At 39.1% G+C, this 13,408-nt stretch overlaps 1 protein-coding gene across 1 annotated transcript in view; it reads left to right on the forward strand.

Moving 5' to 3' along the window:
- SNCA (synuclein, alpha (non A4 component of amyloid precursor)) overlaps nt 1-13,341 on the forward strand; it is a 53,794-nt gene extending 40,453 nt beyond the window's left edge. Inside the window, exons 4-5 of the mRNA XM_009995868.1 lie at nt 12,322-12,411; nt 13,185-13,341. Of these exons, the coding sequence (XP_009994170.1) occupies nt 12,322-12,411; nt 13,185-13,217 (123 nt within the window). The 3' untranslated portion in view covers nt 13,218-13,341. The remainder of the gene's footprint in view (nt 1-12,321; nt 12,412-13,184) is intronic.
- Nucleotides 13,342-13,408: the final 67 nt, after the last annotated feature.

Here is a 13,408-nt window from a genome sequence, read left to right on the forward strand (position 1 = left end):
TGCTCATAAATTCACCGGCTGGGTGTCTAACCAATAGTGCTTGAGCATTTGCAAACATTTGGGCATCCAGCTGTGGCAATCATGCAAGTTCTACATGTTCAGTTCTACATGGGTGATTCTCAAGATCCTGGCTCTCATTTTTATCTAAATGTTCACTAAGCAGCATGTGCAGAGAAACACCATTACAGCTGGTAGCAGGTAGGTTTTTGTGTTGTTTTCAAATTACAGGGAGTCATATTATAAATGCACCTTCTTCTTCTGCAGCCCAGACTGGTCCTGTCACTCTTTTTGCATCATCCTCAGTACAGAAAATCTGAAAGAACTCCACCATACTGAAAACTTAGACACTGAAGATGGTGTGTTGCTCTAAGCAGCATATTTATGTTCATTGCTGCAACAGCAAATGCAGCTTATAGGAGAAAGAACTGTTGTGACTGTAGCTGATTTGTCACGTGTTCTCTGAATTCCTCCTCTGTTTTAGTTGAGCATCCCTATCTCTGTAGAATAAGCTTTGATAATCATTCTCATTGTCATGACATGCATTAAATTCTCACTCAGGTTAATCTGAACTTCTGTGAACACCACGTAGCTGGCTGTTATGCTCTGAATTTGAAGAAAAGTGGTTTAGTTTTGCTTTTTCTATTCATCCTCAAAGGAGCAAGTGTAATGAGTGCAATTGCTAAACAGTATTTCACTCAGAAGTTCCTGACATAAATGTGTTTTTACCTGCTTTTCCTGATGAACAGAATGAATGCTTTGCCTCAGCTGTTTTTTTGTGTGCTACATCTATCGTGTGTATGCATAATTTTTTTCTCTCATATGCTTAAATATTAATGGGGCAGTGTCTGGAGTATGATTTGAGTCCCCTCTCTCAAACTGTAAAAGCAGATGTGGAGAAGAGGATATTTCCCCTTTCTTATGCTGCTTGTGGCTTTGGGACCAACTACTTCTTGTGAATTGTAGCCGTTTATGGTGATGACTTTATTGTGTCTCCAGTTCATTCCTGGGTGCAGAGGGCAGATGTCTGCTTAGCAGATGAAGTTTGGGGAACTACTGTGATTAATAATAAGAAAGAACCAGAGGAAAAGTGTCATTCTAACAATTCTGACAAGTAATTTTTCATGCAGCTCAGGTCCTTTAAAAGCAGCTCTGCATTTTTAATTTCAAATAGTTTGATTTGGTTTATTAATAGAAGGCTCTTTCTGATAAAAACAGTGCAGAAACAATTCCCCTTTGAAGCTCCATCTGTGGCTGAGGAGATTCTCCGCCCACGCTGGATCAGGTATTTTTTCAGCGTTAAACACCCCTGGGGCTTGCCCTTCTTGTCCTCTCTCAGCCTGAGGAGCAGCATCTCTGACATACTTGACTCTGCTCCAAACACCAAGCAGCCACATCCCTTGTGTGTACCTCTCATAAACGAGCACTGGAGATAGAGGGTAGTTGATGCTCAACAGTTTTTTTCTAACTGCGTTGTGCAGACAGACCAGCTGCTTTTGTTCAGAGAAGACTGAATTGAGTCAGGGTAACAGTCTTTCCAGTATCAAACCCTTGCTTCAGAGAGAAAAGGGACTGTGTCCACCAGGAATAGGACTACAAGTGCTGGTGCTACATGGCAGTAAGGGAGACCGAGGCTAGACACCAGGAAAGATGCTAATGAGAACAGTAATTAAGCATAGGATTAGATTGTCTGGGGATGCTGTGAAATTTTTGTCACTGGAAGCTTTTAAGGTGGCTTTTCTCAGACATCTCTTGGGAATGATTTAGCAAAAGCTGAACCTGCCTAAAGCAGAGGTGTGACTTAGATGACTCCTCCAGGACAACCAACATTTGTGCTCTTATGATTTTCTGTTTATGAAGAAGTAGTGAAGATTTTTATGGTATGTATCACATACATACAGCAGCAGATGTTTGAAAAGAGGGTCATAGATGGGCTGCTCTCAGCGGTACAGGTACAAGTATAAAAATGGCTTAGCAAGGTGAAGAGTTGCACCAGGCTTGTATTGGCATGGATAAGAGCAGAATTTGGCCTGGGAAAGGCTGTTTTGCTTTGAACTCCACTCTCATGCAGTGCAGAGGATAGCAGACTTTTGTCTGATGCTTTCCTTCATCTAAGCCAGAAATGAAAAACAAAGTGTCCTGGTTTGAGCCAGGATGAAGCCACTTTTCCTTTTAGTGATTTTTTCCCCCCCCCCTCCCCGCTTCAGTAACCTTTCTTTTAACTAGTAGCAAAGTGTTCTGGCTGGGACTGATAACAAACACTGGAATGTTTTTGTTACTGCTGGGACTCCAAGGCGACATCTTTGCCCTGCCGGCTCAGGCACTACCAGAGATCTATGACCCACCTGTAGGAGGCTGAGTTCGACAGACAGCAAAATCGGCCAGGGATATATGTATCTACGTAAGCTCAGAGGAAGGTTAGAGATCACGGAAGACAACTTCCTTCATGTTTCTCCTTCCCTTCTCTTCCATCCATAGCCAGCATCCAGGGAGGACTCCATCCATCTATCACTGTCAACCCCCAGGCTTGAGCTCTCCCTGACCCTCATCACTCTGAGCCCTCTCTGGCAGCTCTGGGACTTTTCGGGACTGTTTGCAGCTCAGGAGATGCTGTGGAGTTGCTGGGGGTGGCAGGAGGCAATAGGGGTTTGCACATTCCTGAACACATTTGTATGTAATTGTATATATTTTCTTTTCTCTTTAGTATTTAATTAAAGCTGTCTAGTTTAGTTTTCAATCCGGACAGTCTCTCTCCTCATTCTCTCTCTCCTTCCCTACCTGGGTGGAAGGGGATTGAGAGCATTGTTGTTGATCCTGAGTCAAACAGTGACACAAAGATAACAGTAACAGTGCCCAGGTAAGGAAGAAAACACAGATACTAGAGCATTGTATATTTAGGAACTAGTCCTTTAAGAGTCTCCCTGCCTTTTACATCTTATTAAGTAAACTTTATTAAAAAATTATTTCCATTTAGTTAAAAATAATTATTTCTTCTTCTACAGAAGAATAATCTGAGGAGATGTTTATGTTGTTTGTGTTTTAGGCCAATGGACGGATAAGTAATCTTTCCCAATGCAAGTGAAAGCTCTGAAGAGTTGTATACTTGCTTCCAGATAAAGAGGGATACTTCAGGAGTATAAATTTTAAAATGGAGGCTGACTTTCTAGTCTTTTGTATTGTTTAATGAGCTGCTGAATAGATTGCAATTTCAGGAAGTACACCTGAAACCTTTATAGCTCAAATAATTGCTGCAGGTGTTTTTCAGACCAAGTGCTTGTTTCTTCCTGAGAATAAACATATTTTAAGATTTCCCAGCCAGGTAGTGCTGTGATGTGTTGGAACTGAAGGAAGGCTTTAAAGAGGGATGCTTGCTGATAACAACTGAAGAGTAAAACTTCACTGACAGCACATCCTATCAATCAATTACAGCCTTTGAAGGTGACTGTGCTGCCACTAGCTCTCCTGTCAGCCCACAGCTCAAGGTTACAGCAAGAAAAAGCAATGAGTCAATGCTGACTGTGTTAGTTTATCTACTTGTACTCTGGAGAGAGCGAAAGGGAGAAAACCCTGCCCTCTTCCCACTTGCTGTAGAGCTCTCTTTCTTTAACAACTTCCTTGGAAATGATTGAAGTTACATCACTGGATTGTGAATACACTTACACAAGATGGGGTCCAGAGCTGAAATGCGTTTTCTCTCTGGGCCTACTGTAACGAGTGGGAACTAGGGGGTTGGCTGGTCCTGTAGTTCTGTTTAGGGAACATTTTCTAAGACTAGGAGAAATAACTATAGTTTAGAGATTCCTCTTTTAGATGATACAGCATCGAATGAACTTTGCATGAGTGGAGAATCCTTTTACAGAGAACTTCTTTTCCTCCTTTGATTTTCTCTCTTAGGAAAGAGAATATATACCCTTGGAATCTATACAGTAGCTTCTGGAGTTTATCTGCACTAAAATTTTTTAGAATGTTGAAATGTGATTATGATATTCAAGCAGTTTTAAATAAAGTATGGTAAAATAACTTTGCAGCTTTGACTGGGACCATGCAGTTTAAAATCATCTTTACTAACTTAATGGAGCCAAATCCATAAAAAGTTGTTAATTTCTATGCTGTCTGCTAAGCTGATGTGTACCATTCTTCTAGTTAACATGATCAGTCAATATCCTGTATCATTATGTTTTTATTTTATGTAATGAAGGCAAAGCTCAGGTATCATAATTGGAAGTCCTTCTTGTTGAAGGCTTCATACAGGTTGGAGAATCCTCCACTGCTGCAGGGAGGATTGAGATGAGTTTAGCTAATCTCATGGGGACTCCTGACAGATGTAGGGCAGATGTAGGACAGAATATTCTTAAGCACTTCTAAGTAGGGTGATTCCCTCAGGATTATCTAAACCTAGTTCACTTATCCTTTCCTGACAGGTCCCTTCATCTTTCCTCTCTTTTTTAAGTTGTGATCATTCTTGCTGTTCTCCTTTGGGGTCTCCCAACATCTCCAGCAAGGTGCATTGTGTAGACTGAAGTCTGTATTCAGGAGAAGGCACCCTTGGACTGGATTAGACCAAGCAGATCACACCACAGGCTTGATAATACAGGAGATAATGGATTGCCTATTTGGCAGTAACATAACATTGCTGGCCTGTGTTATTCTTCACCTTTGTAATTATTTTCTGAGCACCATTTGCTGTTCCTCTTTGATTTGGTGAGTGCTTAAGTGCAGCATCTTAAGACTTTCCTATTGAGCTGCATCTTACTTATTTCAGTCACTTACTCAGTTTTGTCAAGGTATCTTTGAATTATGTAGCAAGAATAACGGAAGTAAACTCATGCTGCTTATTCTTTCTTAAAGCATAAGACCAAGTGTGTACAGTGAAGTGCAGCCCTTGGTCCTTCTTCCAAGTTGTTGTTGAAGGACTCAAGATTTCTGTGAAACAGCACTATGGAACATCAGTTTTTGAGAATGTAAATCACTGTGTTGATTGATAGTGGATATTGTTTGAGCAGATTAATTACCCTAAAATATTTTTATTGACCTATGCTTCTCTACTTTGTTCAGGAGAATGTCAAGAGAGGCACAGATGTGACTACAATCCTCTGATATGGCAGTTACTTAGTGTGTATAATCCCCACTATTTTGCAATCAGAAATTACTACAGTCTTTTTAAGTGTTAAGATCTAGGGGTTTTTTTCCCCTGCCTGTGGATTTTTCAATGTCACCACAGATTCAGGAAGCTGAAAAGACTGAGTTCTGGATGCATTTCTATGCATTACAGATAGTACATTGACTCAGCCCCTAGGCAACCTGTAAATAATGCACGTGTCAGTCACTTTAGAATTTATATGACCTGCTGGTCTGACCTGGACAATGGGTGGGTTCCCCATGTAATCCATTAATCAGCAAATAACAACATAACAGCAGCTCTAATTAGCTAATTTTACCTGTCTTGTTTATGCAATCATACGATTCTGAGTTTGAGGAAAGTTGATTTCTGACTGAAATGTTCCTGTTGTACTCTGAACTGAGTCTCATCTTTACAAGTAGCACTAAATGGGGAATTTTAAAGGAAGGGAACAAAAGTATACACAATCTATATTGTATTGAAATATGTTTTTCTATGAATTTACAACTGTTACAAGTTGTTGAAAACAGCAGGTATTTCCAACTATTTATGGGCTCCAAGATGGACTGGTAACCACACACACTTAGGAAGTCTTCACATTCGTTCCTCTCTCCATAGGCCTCAGTCTTCATCCTTTTCACTTTTGTCATTGCCAACTGAAGGGCATAAAAACATGAATCAAAATGCAGCCTGTAGCTCTTGCAGCCACTATGTCAGCCTTTTGTTGCAATTGTGCTATCACGCCAACATTTATTTGCTTAATTAAATCTCTTCTTCACTTCCACTCTCCATTTAAGAAGAAGGAAGGCAATAGTTTCATTTCATTATAGGTTCTCAAAATGAGTTCTGCACTGGAACAGCTAGTTTCCTTCACACATAATGCTTTCTCATAATCTCCTTCTATTAGGTGTTTAGCTTAGAGATAATTAAAATGATATACTTCTTTCTAGCTAGTGCACAGATATTTCTCCTTTCTGTTTCTCTGGAGTAAACCCACTTGACTGCTGTTAATGTGTTGTCCTTCACAGCTCAGGCTTGAGGGCACTGACTGTTGCAGTGAGCAGGAGCTTTAGAGCATCCAAAACTGATCTGACAACTCAGTTATAACCAGTAAATAAATTGAGGCTTTTTTAATTATATCTTTGTTTTGCATGTTGTTGGGAATTTGCTTGTTCTCCCATTGTGTAAGTTGGGTTTTCTGATCAAAATAGCTGCAAAAAAAAGTTACCAAAAGGAAAATGCAGTTATTTGTTTGCTGACGTCCAATACTCAGCCCCTAAATATTGTGATATTTGGTGGAGAAGAAAGAATACAATTTACTTTCTTTTCAAAGGTGAATTTAAATCCCATTGGCAATCCCACTGTAGCAAGAAGTGAATTTAGATAGTATGTGTAACAGCTGCACTGAAGATACGCAAAAGGAATCTCAAATTTTTTCTTTAAGCTCCACCATACAATGACAGTCAGTTGCTGTGGCACGTTCTTACAGGGTATACAATACCAAAATGAAATGGGTTTACTCAGGCTGGAGGGATTATTAGTTACCAGATGTGAAGGGCTTAAGGCAGCCCTGCTGAGTTGTGCATTTAGGATGTGATAAAAAGCACGAGACCAACAGCTTTAGGGATAAACAATTTTTCTCTAAATAATGGTGTGGTAATAAAGGCAGATTAGTAGTACAATTATCCAGACTCAAACAGCAGAAAATTCAGTAATTCACTAGTAGTGGGCTGGACATAAGATCTGGGCTCACAAAGGTGTATATGACCATAGCTGTCAGGCAGGCAGGGAGGGAGCAGGCATGGCTTATTGGGGAATGCCAAATTCTTGGATGGGACTGTCCTTTCTAATGTTGAATAGGGAAAACACTGTTCAGGCTTGTTCACCAAGCATCAGATCCTGCCTCTCTGCCATTTCTGTCCTCAGTGTGCTTGGAAATACAGTATAAGGCAATGCTACCCTTACTGTAATCTATCAGTACATAGTAATGCAAGCTGGTAATGCTATTGGTTCTGATTTGCTAATTTTTTTTAATTTTTTTTTTTCCTTTTCTTCTTTCAAGCTCCCCCAGGTACCAGCTGGTACAACATACTGTACTATATTAAAAATGCTTTGCATGGAACATTTTGTTGAAGGTCTCAAAGGACTTTCCAAATGGGACTTCAAAGATCTTTACAAAAGAGGTATACCAAAATTATGTTGTAAACCAGCTTTTCCCCTGTTGTACTTAACTTTTTTGTCCATAGTGCCTCCTATCTTGGTTCACAGCTAATCAGTTAGCTATAAAACGTTCACTAACAGACTGTCAAGTGATGTGGTGTGACTAGTGCTTATTACGGTTATAATAATATATTTTGTTGAAATTAACTATGACTTCCCATGTTACATTAATTTGTCAGGTTTTGAGGTATGCCTCTCCTTATTTTTATGTATATAATTAGTTGTGAACAGTGTAGCTTTCTGCTAGAGAAAAAATCCTCCCACAGTATCTGCATGAGAAATTTCATAGACGTCTCAAGAACAGAAAATCAGCATGAAACAACATGAATGTGAAATTTTATGGCAGGAGCTGGACCAGGTTATTGAGTGAAACTGTGGAGTCTCCATCTGTGGTGATGGCAAAATCCAACCAGGCACGTACTTGAGCAACCTGCTCTAGGTGACCCTGCCCTGAGCTGGGATGTTGGTCTGTGTGATCTCCAGAGGTGCCTTCTCACCTCTGTGATTAGTGAAAGTGACTTCCAGGGTGATGTCTTCTTGCCAGTATCAAAGATTTAAGAACAGACACTTTGGTAGCCTGGTTTATTTGTCTCAGAAAATTGAATCACTCCAGAAGGAATTAGTCTCCAATCAAAATGAGAATATACATGACTCCTTCAGCGTTCATAATGGACAGAAAAAACATGTAACTAGCCAGAGTGATAGCAAATTATACTGCTTAGATCAGCTGCTAAATCACAGTTACAATGCTTCCTTATGAAGTTGCTTTGTCCATGACTTGAGATAAAATAATTTATTTCTGATGGCAATAAAAATAAAAACAGGGCCATGTCTTCAAGAACACTTTTATGTTAGATTATTATTTTTTTGAGAAAGGGGTCATTTCACACTGTCATTCACACAGCTTAGCAGGATTCATTCCCGTACTAAAGAAGGAAAAGTCAACATTTTGAAGAAATTGCAGCAAATAATTTCTATTTCACATTGTGCACCAGTTACTTTGTACTTGCTCGTTGAGTCAGAATAGGGGCCTAGGGTCATGAAATGTGCCAGTTTACAATGGTGGGACCCTGTCTCCCCTTTGTTTAGAAAATGAGGCAAGTAGCTAAAAAAAATGAGAGCAGAGCATGCTACTCCGTAGTCTTTCCTTCCCATGGAAGGTGCGAGTGGCCTTCTGAGTTGATGGCATGTAGGTCTTGGACTGTACAAGTCTGATGGTCACAAAGCTTTGTGAAGGCAGATGGGAGTGCTGATAGCAGAAGTTGACACTGCTCTTGCTTCCTGTGGACAGCACTGCGTGCTGTGCTGTGCTCAGTTCTGGCCACCCATAAAAGCCTGCTTCCTATAACATGGGGTCTGAGGGCACAAGAGTCTCTAGAGATGCAGAAATACAGGTCTTACAGTGACCATGTTCCAAACTGAGATAGAGGCAGGCATTTGCTTTTTCTTATGGGAGGGCTCAGGGGACAAGCAGATATCCTCACCTCACTATTTTTTTAACACCTGGTTTATTGCGTAAGATGTAATTTTCCCATTTTAAAAGTTTTTCCCTGTGAAAGATCTTATGCTTTCCATTTAAAAGTGACTTCGTCCCTGAGAAGCTTATGTTTAGCTTTTCAGATCTTCTAATAAAAAGCTTTCCCTCTGGAAATGCCCTTCTATGTGGTTTAAGAATAGAGGTGGCAGCTTCAAGAGAAAGATGCATCTTTCATGCTAAGACAAGAATTGGTCTACTGGGTGTTTTCCCTCTTCCATAACTCAATCAGGATATGGAATTATTGATCACAAGAACTTAAAATTGCTTTTCTTTGTTTTAGAGGGGGTAAATAATGATACATCATGTCCCTTAGACACCTCTGTATTGCTGGGGGTGGTTGTTTACTTTTGTGATGTCCTAAATTCAGAGGAACATCAGAAGCAGAGAGAGTCAACATTAAAAATTATGTGGTTCCCTATGCTATACATTTAAATGTGACTAATGTGACCTTGCGTAATGTCATTCTTGTCTAAACTGCTATGACATAAATATGAAAGGTAGTATTTTTGTTATTGTTTGCAGCTGGACAAAGGTGATAAGCCTTTCCCAGGCAAAGACGTTCCTTGATGGTTTGTTATGGCTTCTGATATGCTTAATGTGAAAAAAAAACCACCACATTGCTGTTATAATTGATATTGTATTTTATTCGTGCTGCTGATCATTTTATTTGAAGAGGAATTTCCATCCTAAACTCAGTGAAGCAACTAGGGAAGAGGATATTTTCAACCTTTCCTAAGCATTGTGTCTCAGTAATCCTGCCCTGTGGCTGAGGTTCCTAACAGTGTACAAGCTTTGAAGCTCTTCTTTGAAATTCAGCTGGCAAATCTTTTTTCTTCATCGTTAACTAATGGTCCTGGCAGTTTCATTTGCCATCTGTTTTCCTGCTACAGATAACATTAAGCTGCATGCTTTCTTCCTTGTACAACCTCAAGACTGATTTTTGGGCACAGTTTCACTTGATGTGCTGATTGTTAGCTGAAGCTGTTCCTTAATGACTGGGTAAAGCAGAAGTTAAATTATATCTAGGGTTAAATGGAAAAGCAGTAGACTGGAGCTGCAGGTCCTTAGAGCTGGTCTGTTAGATCAAGTGCACAGTAGCAACTTTAAAATTTGCATTGCACACACTATTTAACTATTCCAGACAAAGCTGCTAGGGATTGATGGTACTTCTCATAAAAGTAAATAGCCATAAATATTCCTGAATATTTGTTTAGAAGTTACAGTAATTAAATATTGCACATCAAATAGGCTTAGGATCTTGAATGTTTTTATAAACCAGGGCAGAACTGTAATTTGGCCCAGGTTTTCTGATAATTTCATGCTTGAAAATTTATCTGTCATGTTGAACATCCAAAATTATTCATTCCTCTGGAAGACACAGGCCTAAAGAAAGATATTAGCAACCTTATTCATTTATGTCCCATTTATGACCTTTTGAATTTGTCCATGTTATTTGTGCCATAGAGGAGCTTAGGATGTTAACTGATAGCAGACACATGCATGGAGGGAGCTTGGCAGAATAATAGGTATTGACTCCTTGCAGACTATACGGTTTTCCTTTAAAAGAAAAAGCATATCTGGCTCCACTGAGAAGCAGCGGGACCAGATACCTTCATATTTGTCCTTTCAAAGTTAGAGAGAAGAATCCACATTACGGAAATAAATTTGGCACATCCTGGACTTCAGTGATGAGAGTGAAGAACTTGTGTATGTGCACATGCATCGGCGCCAGAAAAAGTGCCAGAACCAAGGAGGAATAGGCTTTGTATTTGCCAGAAATAGTCACAATTTGTGCCTGGAGAGATGCAGAAAATGAGGAACAGAACATTATAAATAGACTCACCTGGTTAAACCACAGTGAGAACTGACACATGGCAAACAGTGAACAGCAGAAGCCTGATAAATACTATGTGAAGGTAAAAAGAGTTTAATGCCAACAGTTTTGCGTATTATTTTCTATTTTGCGTTGAACTGGCAGAGATGAAGTTCAGGTTTAGCCTCTCTTATCCTCGTGTTATTGATATCCTAAATTTAATTTAGCATCACTATCCTGTAAATTGCGGACTTTGAAGAATTACCTCATTAGTCTGGTTTGTAACTTCCTTAATTTTGTATTTCTGTCTACACTACCAGCCTGCAGGGATTTTTTTAAGTTAATTTCTTCCTGAGTATCTGTAATTGTTTTTAGTGCATTTCTGTCTAGATTGGCAAGTGATATAAATCAAGATGGTTGCAATAGTTCCACTGAGCTACTTTGCCTGTTTTCATATAAATTTTCTTACAGTTCAGGACGAGCTTCTGCAGTCCTTATTCTGGCAAACCCCATGTTTCTCCTCTGTGAACTTCTGTAGTAACAACTACTATGGGAATTGGCCCAATTAGAATGGTGTTTTTTTCCTCTTTAATTTGTGTTTTGTAAATAAAATCTACAGTTCTAAGACAACACTTATGTAATCTTACTCAACAAGTTATTCCCTATGCCATTGCAATCCCATGAATACCAAGAGGTTCTTATGAAAATTGCTATATAAAATAGCAGCATTTTTATAATGGTCAATGACAGAGGCCCAGAATAAAAAAGTGTAAGAAGCTGACATGTATCATATACTAGTACTGTGTGGAGTAACATGCTGGTTGACATAAGAAAGCATATAGAGGTGTGATCCATCAAATGACAATAGATTTTCCCAATACAGTTAGGTTCTAAAACTGAAGGAAAAAAACAGCATGCAATAATCTGAATTATCATAGTTCATCCCTTTTTTTCAGCCACTTTGGAATGTCCCATGGAAAGGCTAAATCTGTAAAATAAGCCATGAGTTATGAGAGTATTAAAGAATCTATAACATTAAAATATACAATTTAATTACTAACATTAAAAAATGCATAATTGAATTACTATTTCATCTTTGTGTCTTGATACAACTCAATTCTTTTGGCCTGCTTTTACAACTACTTTTACATACCTGTGACTACTCCTCCAAGTAGCTAAACAGAAATTAATGTGATAACCTGCTTAAAAAAATTGTGTAGGATGATGTTTCCCAGATCAGTTTTGTAAGGAGCAAAATATTTGTTCTGCTTCATAAATTGACCAAAGCATTTTATGTGGTATTAAAATATTTTCCAAAGATATTTAGCAAGTTGCTGATGGTACTGTTCTTTTGTTCAGATTGACTTCTTGGCTTGTCCATGGTAAGAGAGAAATGGCTTATCAGCACTTCAGCTATTCAGAAAGATGATAGTAGTCATTCCTATGGATACTGCTGTGGAACATGGAACATGGAACAGATCTTTCTCTTCACAACCCATGGCAACATCCCAAAATGAAAGGACTGGCCATGAAGTCAACCACTGATGGGGATGAACGATATACTTTGGCATAAATTACAAATGACAAGACAAGCAGTTACAGTCTGTGACTTTTCTTTCCCTCTTTTAAATGTAGAATGAAGAAGGTTTCCTGCAGGAGGGAATGGTGAATAATACAGGTGTTGCTGTGGATCCTGAGAATGAGGCTTATGAAATGCCTCCAGAGGTAAATCTGTTGTGGTATTTGTTGTGAATGCACACAGGAGAACATGAAAGCCTGCATGTTCAAGTTATATATGGCCTGGTATAGGGCACAGCAGAACTGTAGTCTCTTTGGCCAAAATCTTTCAGAGGTGTAGTGCTGGGAATCAGAAAATCCATTGCTTTCTGGATAGTAAAAAAGTTTAACAGTAAAATGTTGTGTTTTAAAACACTTGTGCCTGGGTTGCTGTGTAATCCACAGTAAACCTGCATATTTTTCTTATGATTGATATGGAATATGGGAAAAACTGCAGCTTCGTAGATTGTTTTATTAGCTTGGCCATTTATCAAGGCATCATGCTTTGTAAAACATGATAATTCATCGTTAACGTTGTTAACATCTTGAATATCACTGAAATTGCAGAGGCTGCTCATGTACCCGTAGTTAAACACACATTGAAGTGCTTTACTGACTTGTACAAGTATCTGGTGGGCTGTTCAGCCCAGAGGTCCTCCTCCCTCTCCAAGTGAGTTGCCATGGGTGGTCTTGAGAGATTGTGGCAACATCAGCCAAATAGCATGTTAACCACTGTAAAAGCACAATTCTCCTGTAAATACCACAGCTTGTAAAGTGCAGTATCTGGAAGATGTGACAAAATAATAATAAATGGCTACATCCTGGTCACATGAAAATCCATAATGTTTTGGCATTGAATCCACTAGGACTAGAACAAGCAGTGAAAGTAGGATGCATTTATATGAAATATTAGTAGTGCTGATTTCTGTTCTCCTCATTAGGAAGAGTATCAAGACTATGAACCTGAAGCATGAGAGTCCTTTCCTTCCTTTATATCTCCTGAAATCTACTAACTACTAAAGACGTCCCATCCTGTACAAGTGCTGAGTTCCAATGTGCCCAGTTGTCAAATTTTTTTATAGTTTTTACAGTGTATTTTGAAGTCTTCCATCAGCAATGATTGGAATATGTGACTGCATCTGCTTTGTTTCAGCATTTCCCTCCT

The sequence above is a fragment of the Chaetura pelagica genome, unplaced genomic scaffold, assembly GCF_000747805.2.
Source record: "Chaetura pelagica isolate M959 unplaced genomic scaffold, ChaPel_1.0 scaffold142, whole genome shotgun sequence".
Classification (NCBI taxonomy): domain Eukaryota; kingdom Metazoa; phylum Chordata; class Aves; order Apodiformes; family Apodidae; genus Chaetura; species Chaetura pelagica.